We start from the raw sequence: 24,067 nt of genomic DNA on the forward strand, positions 1-24,067 counted from the left end.
ATTCTCGGTTTCCATTGTTTTTTGACATCAACCTCTGAAATCGTTTTTGAAGGAGAAGAAGCAGCAGCAGAAGATGAGGAGGAAAAAGAGAAAGAGTTCTGAATTATGCATAAGGTGTACTTCAACGAATTTTGGGTGTATTTCTTAAATTCTTTGGGTATATTTTTGTAATCCTTTGGGTGTATTTTTATAATTCTTTGGGTGTATTGATTTCAAGAAGAAATATACTGTCTCTCCCTATATTGGGTGTATTTCTTAAATCCTTTGGGTGTATTTCTGTAATCGTTTGGTTTATTTCTGTAACTGTTTGGGTGTATTTCTGTAATCTTTTGGATGTATTTCTATAATCGTTTGGGTGTATTTTTGTAATCGTTCGGGTGTATTTCTGAAGTTCCATCATCTTCAAAACAATTTCAAAGCTTGATTTCAGAAATCATGAAAATCGAAAAAAACAGAAGGAGATCGAAGGCAAAGAGAGAACGCTTTTCCATACAAATCATACAAGTCATTTATATTCACGCTTCTTCTTCTTCTTCTATAACGTACGTGTTAGGTCCAACTTCTTCTATGTGTTAGGCCCAACTTGTAAGACTTATAAACAAAAATGACTTATATGTGTAACACTCCTCTAAATATTAAATATTCAACCATAAACGTTAAATTTTAAATTTTAAATTATAAATTTTTTAAAAAATAAGAATTTTTACAATAGAAGTAAAAATTAACCAATTAATAATCGATTCTTTATACTAATTCTTCTAAAAGAATACGTACTAAATATAACAACAACAAAATATTATCCCACTAAATAGATTCAGTATAATAATACATACAAAATAATTTAAATTAATCAAGATTATGAGATCATTGAATGTAAGAGGAGGGGACATAAGCTACCAACTAAAGTACAGTATTGTTATTTAATTGGAAAATACTTAATTATTTAATATTTTGAATGAATTCCGTAACATTACAACTATGCATATGAAGCATGAAATTTTGAAAAGCTGAAGTAACAGCAGAGATTGGCGCTATGCATTTGAAGCCAGCCATAACCCCTTCACATCAAAAACCAGTGTGGTCGTTGATACCATTATCATGTTTCTGATTCATTGGTCAATCATAGAATCGTTAACAAAGTTATTTCATTTGACTTATGCATGACTTTAATTTTCCAATAATGTATTATATACATACAATCTTAATACAAAGATGTATGTGGAAAAATTAAAAATAGAGAATTGTTATACATAGAAGAAAATTAATTTGATTGCTTTAGGTAAACGTTATTCCAACAACTTAATATTATATGCTTAATACACTAGGCAATACACAATAGGTTTCTCTTGCGTCTAACATTCTTCTAGTTTTTTTTTTTTCTAATTTAATTTTGATATAAATTAAAAAACCTCATGGCATCATAATTAATGTGCAAATATATAATAATTAAATAATATTTCTTTATCTCTGTTGATAATAACTATAGGGGCGGGGGAATCGGTGGAATGATCAATGATCACACTTTTTTGTTTTTGGAAGAACTATTTATTAATTTTGCAGGTAAATAAAACAGAGAAACTTTTGAGTTGGATCAGTCTTATGAATCATCCCATCACAAAGCATTTATTAGGTGAAGAGAAAAAATGCATCCATCGTTTATGTAGTTAGTTCTAAAAATCATATAGGGACAAAAAAGATTAGTTATTAATCAACGGTCGAATAAGAACACATATGAAAATATAATAATTATATATTTACATGAATAATTAAATTTATAGACAATATAATTAAAAATGATAAATAATATAATCAAATTTCATAAATTATATCGTGAAACTAGATTTTATATTTATCTACGAATTAAATATAATAAAATTTGACAAAAATTAAAAAAAATAAAAGATATATAGATTAATTCTTTAAAAATCTTAATTATGAGAAGGTAAAATAGCAACAAATTTTAAGAGTTTTACGGCAGTTTCAAATTGTCACAATATAGATTAACGGTGTTTGGTGAAATGACGACTTTTAGGTTTTAAGATACCAGCAAATAGATTTTTAATAATTACCAACAATCCCTAATATAACCGTCACTATATCTAATATCGTGTGGTTTGTATTTTCAGAAATTTTAAATAGTTATTATTTGAAAACATGAAATTTTCATTGTTGCCTTTCTATTTTCGCCTTTATTAAGATTTAAGACAATTTGTGTTTCCCCACATACACGATACAAACATGATAGTCAATTGCCATTATGATTTAAAGGTGCGCTAAAATTTGACTTAATTTATTTGATTTTGAGATTAGGATTAGGTTCATCTATATTATGTTGCTAGTGTAAATGTTTTACCCGTGCGTAATAAACATTTTGGTATAATTTATACTTGAACCTCAATCAATCTTTTATTCAAAGCAACTTTACGATCTAAAAAAAATTATGAGTAAAGAATAAATCGGTCTCTATATTTTATCTTAAAAATAAATAAATTATCGACTAATTAAAAATATAAAAATGTATTTTAATTTTTAAAATATAAAATTTTTAAATTCATTTGAGGGACCGATTTGTCCTTATATATTTTACACGAAAAAATTTAGATGTCTCATATTTTAAAATGTCATATTTGTTTTTATATTTCTAATTAGTCAATAATTTATACATATTCGAATTAAAAAATTAGAGACTTAATTATAAGTATACAAAGAAGGTTTAATTAATTATTTTAAAATATTACAGTTATTTTCTTAATTCAAGTTAATATTCAAATTTGAATACTTATTGCCATGGACAACCACTTAATGGAATGAGTATGATTGTTTTGAGTCAAGGATGAATAAGAAGGTTTGTTTAGCTTGGATAAGTCAAATTAATTTGTTTTAAAAACATCCATCCTTAAAAGTTCTTGTAATGTGAAAGCCTTCATAGAATGCCACGTGGCTCGATATGATCGAAATATCATTCACCTATATAGTTATTTTTTCTGAGACGTATGCATATATCTTGAAAAGTTTGGAAAATATATACCTTCTTAAATCATTTTCCTAAATATTCATTTAGCTTCCAAATGAGAGAAATTGTTTTTTTTTTTTGGTTTAATATATTTTTCAAATATTAAATACATAAAAAATTTCACTATTTAAAAATTAAAATAATAAAACATCATTAGTTTATTATTACACATATTAAGAGATTTTATCACTGCTCTCCACATATGTTTTTGGGTTTTCTTAATTATGCGAAATGCTACCACCTTTTCTGTCCCACTTTAAGATAAAGCAAAAGCAAGAAAAGAAATTACACGAAAGGAAGAAACAAATAAAGAAAAAAAATGGAAAAAGAAAAGCAATAAAGAAAGGAAAGAAAACAAAGACTCAAAGCTCCATGATTATTCAAATTCTTTCAAAAACAGCTCCTTGGAGTGGTGGTGTTCTCCTTACTACTTAATCAACCTCAAGGAGCACCTCTCAAAGTTTCTACACAAAAGAACTTTATTCTTTTTAAGAGGGGCAAGAACATCAAGAAAGCAAAGGGAGGGAAAGAAAAAAAAAAAAGAAAGGAAAAATTTATTTTGTTCCTTTCTAAGACGAAATTTTTTTTTTTATAAAAAAACGAAAGAAGAGGAAGAGAAGGAGAAGCAGAAGCAGAAGAAAGAAGAAAGACAAAAAATGAATAGAGGAGTTGTTCATGGGTCGCCGGTGCAACAAATAATGGCGGCCGGAAACCCTAATTGGTGGAACATCAATAGCATGAGGCCTCCACCTCTTCCACAAGCTCCTCCTTTCTTGTCTACAACTCCTAATTCTTCAAACTTTCTCACCCAATATTCTTCTTCTTCTTCCTCTCTTCCTTTGCCTCCTTCTTGGCATGAAAATCAAGAGCTTCCTGAGTCATGGAGCCAGCTACTCATGTATATATATATCTATATCTCTCTCTTTCAATTCATAGCTTCTTAGCTTTTTAATTTCCTCTCTCACATGTAGTATACACACACTAAAGATCACTAACAACATCACTGCATGGCAGGCCTAACAATTATTATTTCAAGAAACAAAATTTTATTATCTTTTAAAAATTTCACATGATCTAAGTAAAGTATATCACATCTTTATTATTATTATTAATTTTTTTTTTGGAATTTTTTTAGTTCTTGCTTAATATAACTCAACTAATATTAAAAATATCTGAAAATTTTCCACACAAGAATCTTTATTTATTTATTTATTTTCCTTGATGGTGTGGTTTTAATTTGGAGTTTTGGGTTGAAAGGGGTGGACTTGTGGGTGAAGAAGATCATCATCAAATGCTAAGTCATCAAGGTGCAAATAACAATGCTTCTCTTGTTGATGTTAAGCAAGAAAGCTCAGTTAACAGCTATGTATATGGCCATGGTGGTGCAAATGAAGAACTTCAGCCATCAAAGACTGCATCTTGGTCTCCAAATTCATGTGTCACAAGCTTCAGCAGCAACATGCTTGATTTTTCAAGCAATAATAATAGTGATCATAAGACTAATATTGATGCAAGGCATCCACCACCACCACCACCAGATCGATCATCTGAGGTACCCATATTAGTCAACATTAATTACAATATTTGTTTTTTTTTTTTCCTTTCTTTTTTTTTTTTATATAACTACCAACTGAAAAATGTTTAACTCTCTTGAATAAATAATTAATTACACCAAATAAACTTGCTTTTTGATGAAACTTAATGAAGGATTCTTGATTGAATTGAGCTTCTATGTATCAAAAAAATTAAAAAAAAATCTGTATTTTTCATTATTAGCTTTTCTTGGTCAATGAGTTATTACACCAACTTACTTTCTGATGAAACTTTACCAATTAGCACCTTTGATTTTGTCCATAGAAAAGCTATCATATTTTACAATATTAAAAAATATAACATTTTCCATAAAAACATCCACTAAAGGAAATTAAATAAAGAACCATCTTCCTCTCCTTTTTTTTTCCTGATAAAAAAAGTGATGATATCACATTTTATTTTTTAAAAAAATGTTGATTAAATTTGTTTTCTTACTATTAATTATGTCTTACAACTACAAAAATTCCACATTTTTTTTATTTCAGTTTAATTCAACAAATCAATTTTTGTTATAATTAATAAAACTAAAATTTCTTTGGTTGTGAAAATTAAAGTGTAACAGCAGTGGAAGTGGTGGGGCAGTGAAGAAAGCTAGGGTTCAACCTTCCACAACTACTCAATCCACTTTCAAGGTATGTATGTATGTATGTATGTATCTATGTATGTGTTAATGCAAACTAATAACTATGAAGAAACTTCCAACCCTTGAATTCTCTTTCAGGCAAAAAAACACACACAAAATTAGAACATCATGTGGATGCTAACTGTTGTCTTTCTTGGTTGTCCATTACCCAATCATGATTATTCTCTTTATCTCTCTTTTTATTTTTTTTCTTTAACATAGCCCTTTTTTTTTCCTTATCATAAAATGGAAAAAAAAAAGGAATCGGAAAAAGTCAAATGAAACAAGAAAATAGAGCCAATTTTTGAGCATGTGCTTGAGCCCGACACAAATTAACATGTTATGTTCATCTTCTCATGAATTTCAGGTCAGGAAGGAGAAGTTAGGTGACAGAATTACTGCACTTCATCAGCTGGTTTCCCCATTTGGGAAGGTAATTAATTAATAATTTTATTAATTAATTAAGCCTTGTTTAATCAGTTCAATATGAATGCAACCATGCATATTGATTAAATAAATTAATAAAATAGGCCCATTTTATTTTAAAATAAAAAATAATGACTATAAATAAAATGTGTCTGAATTACATTTTATTTTTAAAATTTTATAAAAAAGTTAAAAATAATAAAAACAGAAAAATGTTAGAGCAAAAAATTGTAAAAATAAAAAAATAAAAAGACACATCAAAGGCAACCTAATTTTTTATTTAGTCTATCTTATATATCCACTAGCGAGCAATAGTTGATGTAATCATCCACCGTCCAAAGGAAAGAAATTAATTTTTTTAAAATATACATAGTATGTTTTTTAATATATTATTAGAGATATAATTATTTATACCGTCTTCTTTTTTTAGTTTAAGTTTTTGAAAAGAGAGATTTTATGATATAATATTAGAAGTTTATATCCAAAAAATTTAAAATTCGATTCTTGGTAAACTTCAAAAATAAAAAGATAGCATAAGATAAAAAAAAAACATACAAAAAATGAAGTAAATTTAAAAAAAACTCTTACTTAAAAAAAATATTAAAAATATAATCATTTATACTGTTTTCTCTTATTAACTTAAGTTTTTAGATGAGTGGTTTTATGATATAATAAAATATGACTATGGAGGATTTAAATTTTATGGTGTGTGGTATTTATATTTTACTTTTTTTGCAGACTGACACAGCCTCAGTGTTGTTAGAAGCTATCGGGTATATCAGATTCCTTCAGAGTCAAATTGAGGTCATTTATGTTCCTTCAATTCTCACATATTTGTACCATACATACACATTCCTTTACTAATAATCAGTTTTCCCAAACAACTATGATGAGTCAGTGATATATATATATATATCTGTGTGTGTGTGTACATAGCACGCTGTTAAAGGTTCACTTTACTTTTTTTTTTCAACAACACACCCTTTATTATTTATTATTTATTGAAGTTCTAAAACTATGTTAAACTATTTATTTTTTATTAAAAAAATTCCTTGGATATTATTTCAGGCCCTTAGTTTACCATACTTGAGCAATGGATCAGGGAACACAAGGCATCAACAACATTCTGTAAGAATATTATATATTAATTTATGATAAATCCATTTCTGGTTAATTAATTAATTTAGCATTAAGTATAATTAGCACTTCTGATGAAAGTAATTATGAAGAATAATATCACACACTCTCTAGCTCTGAGCCTTGTTGATTCTTTTTGTTCTTGCAAGTGCATCTGTGAGAATGTTATTAATTAATTAGAAATTGATGAGTAATTATGTGGTAGTAATTGAGTGATGATTGTAATTAATTATCTAATGTTATTAGGTTCATCAGGGAGAGAAAAATTGTTTATTCCCTGAAGACCCCGGTCAGGTATGCTTTTTACATTGGATCCATTAAATCTTTTAAGGGTTTTGGTGATTTTGAATTTCGAAATTTTAAAGAATTTACCTTCATTATATATTATTAAATAAAGAAAAGCATATAATTAAAGAGAAATATTGTATCAAAAGCGAGCTTTATCTGATATAATATTATTTTAATTAAACTAATGTCTTCCTTTACTACTTTACTAATTGCAAAAAGTTGAACATGGTTTATTAGATTCTCATTTTAATTTGTTTTACTTTTTGGTTATAGCTACTGCATGAAAACTGCTTGAAGAGGAAAGCACCTACTAGTGAACAGGTATGATTATTGCCCTCTTCAACTTTAATATTTTAATTTTTTTTTTGGGTTTTCTTTCATGATTTTACAATGAGAGTTTCTGTTTCATAACCCTCTTCTACTATTTCAGACCCCTTTTGTAGTATATTTTTTTATTTTAATTTTTTTGTGAATAAAAAAAAATTAAGAAAAAAAAATTACTTCTGCTTTAACAAATCTTGAAAACAAACAACACTAAAAATATAAACAAAAACAAAGCATTAATTATGTGGTAAAAATAAAATATTTTCTTCCTTAACCTTATACTCAAGGGCAAAGTCCAAAAAAGAAAAAATGCTTTAGGATACTGATTTGTGAAACTCTTTTAAAAAATTACATCAATATTTTTAAATCTTATTCTTATACTAAGAACAATGTTACATGGTTAGTAAATATTATTATTTTTTATTATTATTTATCCATCAATAATTTATATCTATATTTATATAAATTTTACATATAAACTATATTTATTAGAATTTATACACATAAATCAATATATTTTGTATTCATATTTTTTAAAATTTGTACACATAAATTATTAAAATTTATTTATTAAAAATAATATAATATTTATACTAATAAATTGATGATAACAAAAATATTAAAAATTACTGGTCCGTTAGATTTTCCTTACGCTAATTTTATTGCCTTGGATGTTATCTAATTAGGATTCTAAAGAAGAGACTAAGAAGGACCTAAGGAGTAGAGGGTTGTGTTTGGTTCCGGTTTCATGCACACTTCAAGTTGGAAGTGACAATGGTGCTGATTATTGGGCTCCAGCACTTGGTGGCGGTTTTCGGTAGATCAAGTTTAATTAATTATAATTAATTAATTAATTAAGTAGGGGGCAGCATATATATATATATATAACTAATATATATATGTTTGTACATGCATGGCATCATCACACATAAAAGTAAAATTCATGAACATGATATAACATCATGAGCAGTCAATCTGCTAAGGAAAACAAACTAAGGCTGATTGCTCATGATGCTATACTTCATAAATCCTGAATAATAATAAAACAAAATGTGTGTTCTTGCTTGCTGTGACAAATTAAATTATTAATGTATTTTGCAAGCCCTTGGAGTGCTTTATTTAAATTCATGGAAATCATGATCATGCTCTTATATTTATTTTGTTAGCTTAATTAATTAAGATGCTGGTACAATATGCAATATATTTCAATGTATATGCAAATATTTGTATTATTAATCATTTCATGCTACTCCTTTTCTAGCGCCATTATTTGAACCGTTCATTATTATCTTCATTTTCATTTATATATATGCTAATGTTAGGAAAAAAAATATTAGAACTTACCTTATTATTTAGTATTTATTAATTATTATAATAATTAATAAATTTTAAATTAAATAAAATAAATTTTAATTATTTTTAGTTAATTTTTGTTACCAAATATTTTATATCTCATTAGATTTATCTTGCTAGCCAGGACACTATACTACTATTTTCATATAAACAAATTGTTCAATCCCATTGGATCCTTTATAAATTCACTTCTTTTAGAAGTTTGAAGTAACAGAAAGTAGTATATAAACGATTATATTTTTAAAGTCTTTTGAAATTTGGATGGATTTTTTGTTTATATATATATTTTTATGTTAAAGTTTTTTTAAAAGTCAACTAAATTAAATTTGAAATTTTTTTATCTAAAGCTTCTGATAATATATTATGTATTATTTTTTAAAACATTTAAATTAATAAAAAATACATATAAATAATTATATCTCTGGTAGCAGAATTATTACAGAAAATAGGAAAAGGTAATTAAATTAAAAATTATGAACTATAATCATGATGAGCTACTATATAATAATCATTTGAGAAGAACAAAGAATCTTTATACGTACGTCTTAAGCTCTCTTAACTTTTGGATAAAAAAATATATATTAGTATCCTATATTAAGTGCACATCTAAAAAATACTGACCATGAACAAAATTCAATAAGATTCCGGGGTACTTTAATTTTTGAAATATGGTCAAGTTGTGAATGGTACACTTTGGGTACATAACAGCATAGTTAACTATTCATCACAAGTTATTAATATTCGTACGTCGTTAAAGTTAGTTTAGGGCCACATGTCCACAATCAAATATATTCTATGTACTCTACCTTTTCTTTTGAAAAATCTTAGTATATAGACAGATAAACTTTTTTGCTTATTGTTCATGTCGTGAATGAACAGAAGTAAAGGTGTTCACACTTGGAATAATATGTCACACTTATATAAAAGCTCACTCACTAGCTAGTGTACATTGCTTTAGATTATGGTTTAATTACCAAATTTATATGTAACCCTAATAACTTGACTAGGTTTAGGGTTAATACATCAAGGACTATATAATATTCCTATTTGAAACAAAGACAAAATATGTGTAGCTAGTAATTAATTAATTAATTTTTTAGTTATATATAGATATAGTGAAAGGAGTACTAATTCGGGATTAGGGATAATATAGGGGAAATTATTATTATTTTGACTGTGCTTCTTTAAAGATAATAGCTAATCATGTTAATATAAGATATAACTAATCTTTTATAATTTGATCTACAATTTGCCTTTTCTTTTTTGGCCCTTTTAGGAGATTGAGACCTAGCTATCTAGTGTTGAGTTTAAGATTATTTGAGTTTTAATTAACATCAGCTTTAATTTTCGGATGCATAATCGTAAAAATTTTGATACTATATTATGATATTATTTTTTTAAAAATAAATGCTCTTTTCGATCCTTAATCATTTGTTTGATAAATTTTACACTTCTTAACAAATATAAAAATTCAAATTAATTTTTATTTATTTTAATATATGTATATTTCAGTTTCTGTAATTGATTTCAATAAGGTCATTTGCTGACGTATCAGTCACTTACTTGTTCATCTTCTTCATTATTGTAGGAACAAGTTACTGACACATATACTAAAGTAACTTATTTAAAATTAGAGACTAAAATGTATATATATTAAAATAAATAAAAATTAAATTGAATTTTTATATTTATTAGGAAGTGTGAAGTCCATCAAACAAATGATTACAAAACGAAAAGAACATTTACTTTTTTTAAAAAAAAATTATGCGGAGAAGAGTAGACACATGATATAGATATAAGTATAGATTTTTCTCACTATATATATGTACATCTATCACGCTTCTATATGTATAGATATCTAAAAATAGCCATATATATATAGGCCATCCTATCAATCTAATTGAAACCCAAAACCATTTAAATAAGGAAAAGTATGAGGAGCCAATGAAATATTTATACAATGTGCACAATGGAGATTTATGGAGTATTAGAGATATAATTATTAGTGTTACATTTTTTCATCAGCTGAAGCTTTTGGGATGAGTGGTATCATGATATGGTATTAAAGTCTTAGATCCGAAAGATCAAAAGTTCGATCCTTGGTGAACCCAAAAATTAAACTAATTTTTCGAGAAGATGTTTATTATCCCTTGTACTCGGATGGTTATTGTACACATTGTACAAATAGTCTATTGTCTCCCTAGCTGGATCCTTTAAATAATTAATTTGTCCTCATTAGTAGTAGTGTAGAGAGATTATTAAGAAATTAAATTGGTGACGAAACAGCTACACGTGATGACATGAAAAATATCTGTATTTACATATGAGAATATAAGGATACTTAATCTTTCATTCAGCACAATCTTAGAAAGAATATACATTGAAAACGAAATAGCAACCCCCTATCACATCTAGTACGTACATGTTTTCCGTCTTTGCTTCAAACTATCCTTTAATTTATTCCTATCCAAGAACATATGCGTTCATACAAATTAATTTGTTCCATCCCAAAAGTCTCACCACCCACACTTTAATTCATTTTTTATATTAATTTAGTCCTAAACATTGTTCATTCTTCCGTCTTCATAGAGCAAGAGTTCTATTTTTTTTTTCTTTGTAATTAAGAAAATAAGCATGGTAACATTTTTTCAATTTTAATCGCTCGTATTTATTAATTTTTTTATAACCATTCATGTGATTTTTTTTATTGGCTTAAATTTTTAAGAGAAGTAATTTCATAACATGAAACCAAAATTTCTATGGTCGAAACGTCTAGAATTTGATCATTGTTTAATCCTATAAGAAAAAATAATTAGCATAAGATAAATTAATAAAAAAAGATAAAATTTACCACAAAAATTTACACAAATTTAAAAGAGACTCTTATATAAAAAAACGTGTTATAGATATAATTATTATATATCTTTCTCTATTAACTTAAATTTTTTAAAAAAGTGATTTTAGGATAAAAATTATAAAAGTAATTTCAAAAGACTTTAGATTTTTTAGTTAAAGAAATTCTGATGCATTATGGTATGACACTATTTGCTCTAAAAGTTTAAACTAACAAAAAAGTATATAAATTAAATAATATATTTTTATTGATTTTAATGTGCGTCATATAAGTGGACAGATGTCAATTGCTTATTAGCCACTAAACCTGTAGATAGCTTAGCTATTCTAATTTCCAAGTATGGATATCATGAAAGTGAGCTAATATTAATACGTAAGGTAAGGAGAGAAAACATATATAGAAGAAAATGATGGCCGGCAAATAAAAGCAAAAGCATAATTTTATGGAAGATGTGAGGAATTAGCTAGACTTGAAACAAGCATTCATCCAACCATGGGAGAGACCCTTGTTCTCATCTTAACTATATCTCCAATTATTGTTTATTTTGATTTATGTTATTATTAGGATGTGACATACATGCATGCCTTGTTGCGTTGGTCATAGTTTTCTTGTTTCACGTTTGTTTCTGCTTTCTATGTGATGTGCACAGTGCATTTCTTCTTGTCTTTCTATCTTTGTATTAAAGTTAGGTTTCACTTTCCAATGAGATTAGCTAGAGGTGTAGATATTGGTATTTTTGTGGTTTTATTTATTAATTTTAAAATTTAAAATAAATAATTTTATAACATAATATCAAAGATTCAGAATTTTTATGATTAAAAAATTTGGAATTTGATATTTATTTGTCAACCAAATTTCAAAGGAAAAAACTATTATTTGTCGCCCTAAATAAGGTGAATAATTCAATGGTCCTCAATCCTCATATAGTTTTGCACCAATAATAGTGAAATGTAATTAAACTGCCAATGTGTTGGGTCCATTTTTATTGCAATTAGGCTTTTTCTCTTTTTTTTAATGTAAATTTCAGTATAAGCCCAATAAAACTGTTTTTTTTTTAATTCTATTGCGAATCACAAAATCTTCTCTGTACATAATCCTTAATTATAGGTTGTCAAAGCTTTTTGTCTTTTTTTTTTTGTTTTTTTTTTTGTAAAAAAGCTCATTTTAACAAAATTGGAAGGGGGAGGGGGAAAAGAACCATTGTTGATTATTGGACCTGGAAACAGGCCCACAATGCTACGGAGCTGAAACTGCAATAACTAATTACATAAAGAAGCCCAGTTAAATAGAGATTATGTTATTGAACAAAGATGATAAAGTAAACAAAAAAAAAATGGATAAAACAGAAGGTTAGTATCCAGCCCAAAAAAAAGGTTAGTCTACGCCCAACAAAAATATAATGCACATTATTTTTTAGTAGATGTAATATTAGTCAATAGTCTTTTTTCTTTCCGTACCATCTCTCTAGCCTTTTCTAACGGTCAAATCTCTTCTTCCTAGCCGGCCCCATAACCGGACCGGAATCACTGAAAGACCCATCTGAACAGGAGCGAGATCTGCTATAGCGGAGTGTGAAGAAAGTGCGAAAAAGAGACATAGAATTTTCTATACTGTAAGTACTGGTTCCAAAATTAAAAGACTAGATGGAGCATGTTAAGAAAGGAACACTAAGCAAGTCATATGTAGAAATTGTTGCGGGCAAGGACCAAAATTTGGAAGATGACCCCTTGGAGTTTGAAAATGACGAAATGGAGAGTGACGAGGAGATAATCTTTAAATCAGAAAACAACAATGAAAATGATCATCCAGAGAATCAAAAGAAAGAAAATAGGCAAACCTGAATTCACTGTAGAAGATATGGGGAACGGTCTCTACAATATCATCATAAATGAAGAGGCAAAAAAGGACTATGGAAGCCATGGTGGAGGTTCCTTATCGTTAGACTCGTGGAAAGGAAAATTGGCTATGCAGCCATGAAGAGGAGGATAGAAAATATGTGGGGAAGACTAGGAAAACTTGAGTCATTGACTTGGAAAATGACTTTTATCTGGTTAAGTTCTATGGCCGGGAAGATCTTGATTATGCCCTTTTGGAAGGACCTTGGAAAATATACGATCATTCCTTGGCTGTGAGATTATGGGAGCCAAATTTCAACCCCCTCATGACCACCATCGATAAAATCACAGCATGGGTGAGACTTTCAAGACTTCTCATAGAGCTATACAGTGAGAAAATACTAAGAAAAATTGGTGATCTAGTTGGAAAAACATGCAAAATCGACTATAACACTTCTCACCTATGCTGGAGAAAATTTGCTAGGCTATGTATTGAAGTAGACCTAACTCAACCACTAATAGGGAGATATATGGTAAACGGCAAAGAGTACAGTGTAGAGTATGAAGGAATTCACCAAATCTGTTTCACATGTGGGAGAGCAGACCATGAACAAAAGACTTGCACCATTTGAAAAGAGATAATCGAAAAAACTAAGAGAAATCAAATGGATGACAAAAAAACAGCAGACAAGAAGAGGGAAAAAGCAGAATCCAGGAGATGCTTCATGAGAAAAATTAGAAAAATGATCAAAGAAGCCAAAACAAAGGAAAGGTCATTCTGGAAGTGAATAGCGATAATTATGGACCATGGATGGTGATCCAAAAGCATAAAAGAAATAGAAAAGAGATAGCCAAAGATGGAGCAGGCCCTAGCAACCCAAACAGAGAAAAAGAGCACAACACAACATCCAAAACTAGATTCAACATGCTTGAGATAGAGCAAACCAACATAGAGGAAGAAGATAAGAATGATACAAATACAATGAGAACCCTGGAGCACAGAAAAGAAAACACAATGCCTGACAAGTTGTCTAGAAAGCTCAAATATCAAATGAGACAAACACTAGAGAATCCCTATCCAAGTCACACAACAAGCAAAACCAAGAAGGCAACATAGCAGTAGCGGAGGCTCAGCCCCAACCAAAAGAAAATAGGGAGAAACAACATACCAATAGAGGAAAAGTGAGCAATATTAGAAATAATCATATAGAAAACTGCATTGCCGAAGATGACGCCACCCCAACATCAGATCAGCATCATGAACAGGAAGACATGAATAACGAGCAACACCAAAATCCCCCTCAAATTAAGGAGCATAAACCACCAGACCTGGATAAACAGGGAAAAAATAGGAGTGAAGATATGGAAACTCACATGCAACACGATATAGAAAACCTTGTTAAGAATGTGAACTTTACCACACCTATCGGTAACAAGCTGAGGCAACTTGAAGCTACTGATATGCAGCTGAATTAATCATCCTGCCAGTTTTTTAATGATTATTTTGGCTTGGAATGTAAAAGGTGCAGCCAGCTCAGAATTCAGGCGCACCTTAAGAGAGATCTGCAAACAAAATAAACCAGATATTGTGATTCTTGAAACAAAATTTAGTGGTGAAAGGGCTAAAACTGTTATCTGAATTTTTGGTTTCAACAACTTGATTATTGAAGAGGCATATGGTTTCTCAAGAGGTATATAGATCTACTGGAATGATAATAGGACGTATATAAATCTACTGGAATGATAATAGTATCACTATTACTCCCATAGAAACTGACCAACAGTACATACACACAAAAATTGAACCTTTTGAAGAAGAGGATTGGTTTATGACAGTTGTGTACGCCGGCCTCCAACCCCAAAACAAAAGATCCCTATGGACGAAACTGTTAAACATTTCCAACAGAACTCATAGCCCTTAGATTGTCACAGGGAATTTAATGAGATAAAAGACGTTACAGAGAAAAAGGGAGGTAGTTGATAAACCACTATTTCATGATTTATTTTGTGCTCAATTGAGTGGATTTTATCAACTCTTTACCCACTTATTCATACTATTCGCATGTTTTACATTTGCCTTCCTAATTATGTGCTTTGATTGAAAACATGCTTCTTTGATCTTATATTTGCTTATTATTAATCCTCCTTTTATACCATTAGATGCCTTGATATGTGTGTTAAGTGTTTTCAGAGATTACAAGGCAGGAATGGCTCAGAGGATGGAAAGGAAGCATGCAAAAGTGGAAGGAATACAAGAAGTTGGAGAAACTGCTAAGCTGTCCAGCCTGACCTCTTTGCACTCAAACAGCAATAACTTTAGCTACAGAGGTCCAAACGACGCGGTTTCAGTTGCGTTAGAAAGCTAACGTCCGAGGCTTCGATTTGATATATAATTTGCCATAGCTGCCCTGACGCCAGGCGACACGAACGCGTGAGTTACGCGGACGCGTGACCTGGCAGGAACGCAACCCGCGTGGCCGCGTCACTTTTCCGCGACCTGTACGGACCAAAAAGCGCTGGAAGTGACTTCTGGGCTATTTTTGACCCAGTTTTCAGCCCAAAACACACAGATTAGAGGCTATAAAGTGGGGGAATGCATGTATTCATAAGGATGCACTCATAATTCACTTTCCATGATTTAGATTTAGTTTTGAGAGAGGGTCTCTCCTCTCTCTCTTAGGATTAGAAATTAGAATTTTTAGAAACTAGGATTTAGGACTTCTCTTAGCTTTCTAGAGTGACTTTCGATCCAGGTTCAATATTCCTTTTTCTATTTAAATCTCTCTTTTATATTTTGATTACCTTGAAGCTTTTATTATGTTTAATTGATGTTGTCCAATTGGTTGTTGATATTTTCCGTGTTAGAATTGACATTTTTATTTAATGATATTTGAGGTATTTCAGTTTACTATTGCTCTCTTTGATTTATGTTATTGTTGCTTCGCATCTGAGGATATTTTCACTCTAGTAATTTTACTTTTTTCCCCTTTTGGCTTTGGTTAAATAATTGGTAACTCTTGATTTATCAAACTCATTGTTGATTGAAAATTGGAATTAATTCATCCACTTAACTTACCTTCATAGTTAGAGGTTAACAAAGTGGGAGAAGAATCCAATTCTCATCACAATTGATAAGGATAACTGGGATAGGACCTCCAGTTCTTATACCTTGCCAAGAGATTTTATTAGTATTACTTTATTTTACTTATCATATAACATATTCGCACCTTACTTCCAAAACCCCAATTTACAGACTCATAACCAATAATAAGAACATACCTCACTGTAATTCCTTAAGAAGACGACCCGAGGTTTAAATACTCGGTTATCAATTTTAAAGGGGTTTGTTACTTGTGACAACCAAAACGTTTGTACGAAGGGATTTTTGTCGGTTTAGAGACTATATCTACAACGCGACTGTTGTTATGAAATTCTTTACTGGCAAAAATCCTAACGTCAAAATGGCGCCGTTGCCGGGGAATTGCAAACGTGTGCCTTATTATTGGTTATTGTAAATAATAAAAAAAAAATTATTTTGCTTGTTTATTTATTTTTGTTTTTAATTTTTATTAATTACTATGAATTCTCACCCCTCTCGCTTTGAGTTTGGTTCTAATTTTGTTGAAGGAGATAGAAACCACAGCAGGAATATGCATCAAGGTCAGACCAATCAAGGATGGATAGAGCCAAGAGGATCTAATCAACCCTTTAGGCAACAACACCATCCTAGATATCATGGACAAAGACTAGGCTACAATGCATCCCAAGCTGATAGATATGGTGGACCAACTTGTAGCTACCAACAAGCCCCACCCTATGCTCAGAGATCATCCTTTCAACACAACCCCAACCCACCACACTCACAAGCCCCTTTCCACCATTCACCTCCATATAACCCTAACCCTTAACCACCATACCAACCACCTTATGAGCCATATGAACCATATATAGAACCACCCCAATTCCAACCTAATTACTCACAAGAACCACCACTTCAATATTCACCATCTCCATATCCATCAATCCAAGAGCATTATGATCCTACTTATGAAAACCGAGTGCATCAAGAGGCAAAGGATCGTCTCAAGGAAATAATGGATCGATTTCAGGCAACCACTCAACAACTAGGGCAAGTATTAATTCAACGGGCTTCTAGACGCTTAAATACACAAGGATCAGCCACAGCCCCATGTGGACAGTCTAGTGAAGAGCATAGCATAAAGGAGATACCAGAAACTCCAGTGGAGAAGACAGAGCGTGAATTCATACTAGAACAAGTAGAAGAAGAGTTGGTTAAAGACTTAGGAGACGCAGAACCTCCATGGGAAAGACAAGACATAGAGCCTCCTTCTAAGACGGTTGAAATTGATGCTGAAGAGGGTGTACAACCTCCAAAGCATATCATAGTTGAAGACTTGGAAGAGGTTGATCAAGAGATGGAGATTCAAGAAGAAAAAGCACAACCTCCCATGCCCTTGGAAAGCAATGAAAAGGAGATTGAATTGAAAGAGAGCTACCAAGAGGAAGAGGTTGAAATTGAAGAAGCTTGCAAAGAGGTGGTAGTTATCCGAAAAGAGCACAAGGGAGTAAAGCTTGCAATTTCATTAAAAATACCTCCCCCTAAGTTGCCATCATCCTTCACAACATTCAAGTGGGTAAAATTCATATCCCTTAGCTTTCTAATTCCACTTGAATATGGGCTACTAGAGACGGATGGTCAACTTAGAGCTCTTTGTGGCATTAAGAGTAAAAGGAAGATGGTCAGTGGTAAGAATTGTTCTGCAAGGTTCATCATGGTTGGAAGCTTTAAGTTCAAACGCAAAGGTTGGTATAAAGCTCAACTGAATGGGTTTAGGAAGCTGTTTGGTCGCTGCAGTGAAAATTCAGATCACCTTTCACCCGGCCGGAAAAATGCAGATCGAAACAAAAACGGGTGTAAAAGTAAAGTTTGGGATCCTGGAATCTGTTCTGGCATTTGTCACCCCAGGAGCCTAAGAATCTGTTTGAAGCTTCTTAAGGGCTTTACATGCTTAGTTTGGGACCCCGGAGGCTACTGGAAATACAAACATTGGTGGGGATTCCTGGATCAGTACAAGCATAAGTCACCATGACAGGAAGCTCATCAAATGTCCAACTTAAGGACTTTAACTAAAAGTGCTAGGTGGGAGACAACCCACCATGGTATGATCGTCCTTTTTCATTTTCATTTTTATTTAGTTTTATTTGTTTTTGAATTTTATTTTATTTTGTTATATTGAACCTGGAATTTTGCATCTCATTCACATTAAGCATTGCATTCTGCATTCTGCATTTTTCAGTTATTAAAAAAAAATTTTCGCTACGCGACGCGACCGCATCAACGACGCGTCCGCGTCACAAGGGGAGAAGAGAAAAAAAAACGAACAGAGAGTCACGCTGGAGCATGGCTGGAGGCGTGCCAGTGGCACAAATCGACCCACGCGATCGCGTCGTTGACGCGTCCGCGTCACATGGGCATAATGGCCTCCCACGCGACCGCGTGACCCACGCGGCCGCGTGCCCTGATTTTCGACGTCAAAAAGGTGCATGGCCGAAAGTTGTGCTGGAATTGGGCTGGACTCGTGCTAGAAGCCCAAGCCCTCCCACGTGACTGCGTGCCCCACGCGGCCGCGTCATTTTCCAAAAATGGCCATCCACGCGATCACGTCACCCCAATTTTGGCAAATAAATTAATTTGAACAGAGAGTTGTGCAGGCGCAAGGCTGCACTCGCGCCAGAAGCATCACATGGGTCACGCGACCGCGTGACCGACGCGACCGCGTCCCCTTACTTAAAGCGCAATCACGCGAACGCGTGCCCCACGCGTCCGCGTTGCCTGCGCCGCACAACATATCCCAGTTTGCCAAATATCTTATCTCTTCTTCCCTAATCCTAATTTTTCCCTCCCTCTTTTCTTCCTTACTTCTTCTTCCCTTCTTTCCCTTCTAATTCTTCTTATTTTTCTTTTTATTTTATTTTAATTCATTTGCATACTTTCATTCATTGCATTATTTTCATTGGTGTTAGAAATTTATTTGGGTAATTATTTACCATATTTTGCTTGTGGATTATTAAGGGAATTGTTTGACAATTATATTAATTTTTAAAGGGTTGCTTGCATGTTCAATTTAATACTTTCAAATAGATTATTTCCCGTGCATACTATGTGTTTGTGAAAACGCCCGTATGGCATTGTGCACTATTTTTAAGATTTCTTTTAATCTACTACTATAAATGCCTGATTTTCACAAATTTTCTTTACTATTTTATTAATTAAATATAATTGTTAATACAAACGTTATTGTTAGTTTCTCACGACTAACAATACATTAAAAGCTTTTGATGCTTGATCTATGCTACTCATGCCCTTGCCGGCATGCTAATAAACATCTTGCATCCAATACTCCCCATGCCTTGCTATATTTCCATTGATGAACTGATCACATGGAATCGCGACCATGTCTTTCATTCACTATTTCTTTTGCTTGGCATGATTATCACTCGTACCGCCCTCCTCTTTGCTCCACCCCTTTGACTTCATGTGCCTTTCTCTTCTCTCTTTTTCAGGCTGGCCACCAAAACGGGTAAAGAGAAAGCCTCTACAAGAGAGCACCAGCTGAGGAACCACAACGCCCGCCCACCTGTACTTCTCAGCATGCACCGAGGACGGTGCAATCTTTAAGTGTGGGGAGGTCAATACCGATCTCCACAGGTTCGTTAGCCCCTTCTCAACACCAAATTTTTGTTTTTCATTGTTGCATTTGCATGCTTGTTTCTTTTTGTGCATATTTTACCACTTGGTTAAAGTAATATTTTCTTTTTCAAGAAATTTTTTAGTATCTCACTAATTTGAATAAAATTTTTTGAAAAACTTGTATGAAAGAAATATTATTTTGGAACATGGTTTAAAGCTCGAACACACAAAACCAGTGAGATCTTGAGCCTATTTGGTTGGTTGTATTTTATCAACCAATATTTTATTTTTGGTGTGTGTTTCTCTCTCTAAAATTGTGATCTTTGTCTTGCTTAATTCTATATTTCCATTGTTTAATGTATGCATACACTTATATGATTGAGGCCTTGTTTCACTGAGCTTACATACCCACATGGCCTTAACATTTTCATTATCTATTGCAAACCAATTTTGAGCCTATTTTACCCCTTTTGTTCTTTATTTTAGCACATCATTAACTCTAAGTGAAAAATAATAATGTCCTTAATTTGAATCCTTGGTTAGCTTAGACTAATGAGAATGCTTATGATTTAAGTGTGGGAAAGTGGGTTTCGAAACATTTGGTTTGAATAATTGGGTGTTGTATATTTTAGTGAAAATGTGCAAAATAATGGTTGAGCACATGTTATTGCATTCAATACTTTAATCATATGCATTGAAAAAAAAAAGAAAAAGAAAAATAAAAAAAATAAAAAGAAAAAAAGAAAAGAGCAATTAATAAAAGGGGACAAAATGCCCCAAAATAAATAGTGAAATCAATGCATATGAGCTGTACTCAAAACTTTGAATGCATAAACATGTGAGAAGCACAGTTAATGGGAAGATAGATTTTGTATTTTAATTAAATGGATTGTCTTAAGTTAGGTGGAAAGTTTATGTTAATTAAGGATTCAAATTTTAGTCCACTTGGCCAAATACAATCCTACCTTGACCCTAACCCCATTACAACCCTTAAAAGACCTCTTGATATGTGTATTTATGCATTAAATTTATGTTGATTGTTAGATGAAGAGCAAGCCTTAGAAAGCAAGGTTAGTAGAGAATTGAGAGAATCGAACCTAAAACACTTGAGTGATTAGAGTGATATACACTACTAAGTGAGGGTTCGATGCTCGATTCTTTGTTCCCGGCTTTCATGAGCTATTTTCTTCTACAAGTCTATTTGTACTTCATTTTTATGATTTGAATTAGTGAAATCTAGTTCATATTTATTCTTGGGGATTTATTTGCTTTTAACCAAGTAAGTAGAAATATTTTTTATTTAGTTGCATTCATAGGTTGCATTTCATGCATTCTACCATTCCTCTTCATTCCTTTATAGTTTCTCTTGAGCTTAGCATGAGGACATGCTATTGTTTAAGTGTGGGGAGGTTGATAAACCACTATTTCATGGTTTATTTTGTGCTCAATTGAGTGGATTTTATCAACTCTTTACCCACTTATTCATACTATTCGCATATTTTACATTTGCCTTCCTAATTATGTGCTTTGATTGAAAACATGCTTCTTTGATCTTATATTTGCTTATTATTAATCCTCCTTTTATACCATTAGATGCCTTGATATGTGTGTTAAGTACTTTTAGAGATTACAAGGCAGGAATGGCTCAGAGGATGGAAAGGAAGCATGCAAAAGTGGAAGGAATACAAGAAGTTGGAGAAACTGCTAAGCTGTCCAGCCTGACCTCTTCGCACTCAAACAACAATAACTTTAGCTACAGAGGTCCAAACGACGCGGTTCCAGTTGCGTTGGAAAGCTAACGTCCGGGGCTTCGATTTGATATATAATTTGCCATATCTGCCCCGACGCCAAGCGACGCGAACGCGTGAGTTACGCGGACGCGTGACCTGGCAGGAACGCAACCCGCGCAGCCGCATGAACCATGCGGCCGCGTCACTTTTCCGCGACCTGTACGGACCAGAAAGCGCTGGAAGTGACTTCTGGGCTGTTTTTGACCCAGTTTTCAGCCTAGAACACACAGATTCGAGGCTATAAAGTGGGGGAATGCATGTATTCATAAGGATGCACTCATAATTCACTTTCCATGATTTAGATTTAGTTTTGAGAGAGGGTCTCTCCTCTCTCTCTTAGGATTAGAAATTAGGATTTTTAGAAACTAGGATTTAGGACTTCTCTTAGCTTTCTAGAGTGACTTTCGATCCAGGTTCAATATTCCTTTTTCTATTTAAATCTCTCTTTTATATTTTGATTACTTTGAAGCTTTTATTATGTTTAATTGATGTTGCCCAATTGGTTGTTGATATTTTCCGTGTTAGAATTGACATTTTTATTTAATGATATTTGAGGTATTTCAGTTTACTATTGCTCTCTTTGATTTATGTTATTGTTGCTTCCCATCTGAGGATATTTTCACTTTAGTAATTTTACTTTTTTCCCCTTTTGGCTTTGGTTAAATAATTGGTAACTCTTGATTTATCAAACTCATTGTTGATTAAAAATTGGAATTAATTCATCTATTTAACTTACCTTCATAGTTAGAGGTTAACAAAGTGGGAGAAGAATCCAATTCTCATCACAATTGATAAGGATAACTGGGATAGGACCTCCAGTTCTTATACCTTGCCAAGAGATTTTATTAATATTACTTTATTTTACTTATCATATAACATATTCGCACCTTACTTCCAAAACCCCAATTTACAGACTCATAACCAATAATAAGAACATACCTCCCTGCAATTCCTTGAGAAGACGACCCGAGGTTTAAATACTCGGTTATCAATTTTAAAGGGGTTTGTTACTTGTGACAACCAAAACGTTTGTATGAAAGGACTTTTGAAGGTTTAGAAACTATACTTGCAACGAGGATTTATCCGCAAATTTCTAGACCACGCAAAAGTTCTCTCATCAGTAGTACTAATGATAATAGAGCATGCAACTGTTTTGATAACTGGATCAATGACAGCGGTCTTATTAATCTAGGTTTCAATGGAAATAGATTCACCTAGAAGGGTCCGCTTTGGAATGGTCATGAGAGAGTCTTCAAGAGACTTGACCGTGCCCTTTCTAACTCAACTTGGAGACTTCTCCGTCATGAAGTAGTGGTCAAGGTCTTGCCGAGAACTAACTCGGACCACCACCCTCTCCTCATTACGAAAAATGATTCTGGAAACCTTAACCACAAAAGACCTTTTAGATTTGAGTTAATATGGACACACCACCTAGAGTTTGATTCTTTCCTAACACAAAAATAGAGCAACAACATCAACAACAGCCTCTTGAGCACTCTCCCTAATATTAAACAAGAAATGATCACTTAGAATAAAGAAGTTTTTGGAAATATCTTTAAAGTTAAGAGGAGGATCCTGAACAGATTGGTAGGCATACAAAGATGCAACAGCTTTGGCCAAAACCCTTTTCTGGACTAGCTCGGAGTCAACCTTTATAAGGAGCTCAATAAAATTCTTGACACAGAAGAAACGTTCTGGCTTCAGAAATTCAGAGAATAATGGATAGTTGAGGGAGATAGAAACACCTGGTTCTATCACACCAAAATTGTCATCAGAAGGAGGAAGAACAAAATCTTAAAGCCGAGGAACCTAAATGGTAAATGGATAGAGGATGAACAAAGCTTAAAAAACTACATAATCAGTTTCTTCCAAAACCTTCATAAAGAAGATGTAAGCAACTGTTCTTTGGTTTTTGACTCCATTACTATACCTAACTTGGATCCCCTTTTTGGTAGGTGTATGGAAGCCCCTCCTACAGTCGCAGAAATAAAAAAAGAACTTTCTAGCATTGGGTCCACCAAAGCTCCCGAAGAAGATGGTTTTCCAGTAGCCTTTTTCAAACACAACTGAAATCTCATAAAAAACAAGATTGTGGAGTTCACACAGACCTTTTGGGTAGA

General features: G+C 32.0%; 1 protein-coding gene and 1 long non-coding RNA gene across 3 annotated transcripts; one reads left to right on the forward strand and one right to left on the reverse strand.

Annotated features, from left to right (window-relative positions):
• Positions 1–844: 844 nt before the first annotated feature.
• LOC112802118 (uncharacterized) lies at positions 845–15,567 on the reverse strand. 2 transcript variants are annotated; one of them, XR_003202198.3, is made up of 4 exons: positions 15,252–15,567; positions 14,869–15,008; positions 14,615–14,774; positions 845–1,104 (listed from the first exon to the last, which is right to left on the reverse strand). It is a non-coding gene; the product is annotated as an uncharacterized lncRNA (long non-coding RNA). The 2 variants fall into 2 exon arrangements; XR_011882284.1 differs by lacking the exon at positions 845–1,104 and adding an exon at positions 12,892–13,166.
• On the forward strand, positions 2,914–8,669 carry LOC112802117 (transcription factor bHLH68). The gene is made up of 9 exons (XM_025845169.3): positions 2,914–3,911; positions 4,271–4,565; positions 5,161–5,238; positions 5,596–5,661; positions 6,393–6,458; positions 6,723–6,782; positions 7,038–7,085; positions 7,353–7,400; positions 8,090–8,669. The coding sequence occupies exons 1-9, from the start codon at positions 3,670–3,672 to the stop codon at positions 8,222–8,224; spliced, it is 1,038 nt and encodes a 345-aa protein (XP_025700954.1). The 5' UTR covers positions 2,914–3,669; the 3' UTR covers positions 8,225–8,669.
• Positions 15,568–24,067: the final 8,500 nt, after the last annotated feature.

This window comes from Arachis hypogaea, chromosome 5, assembly GCF_003086295.3.
Source record: "Arachis hypogaea cultivar Tifrunner chromosome 5, arahy.Tifrunner.gnm2.J5K5, whole genome shotgun sequence".
In the NCBI taxonomy this organism is placed as follows: Eukaryota; Viridiplantae; Streptophyta; class Magnoliopsida; order Fabales; family Fabaceae; genus Arachis; species Arachis hypogaea.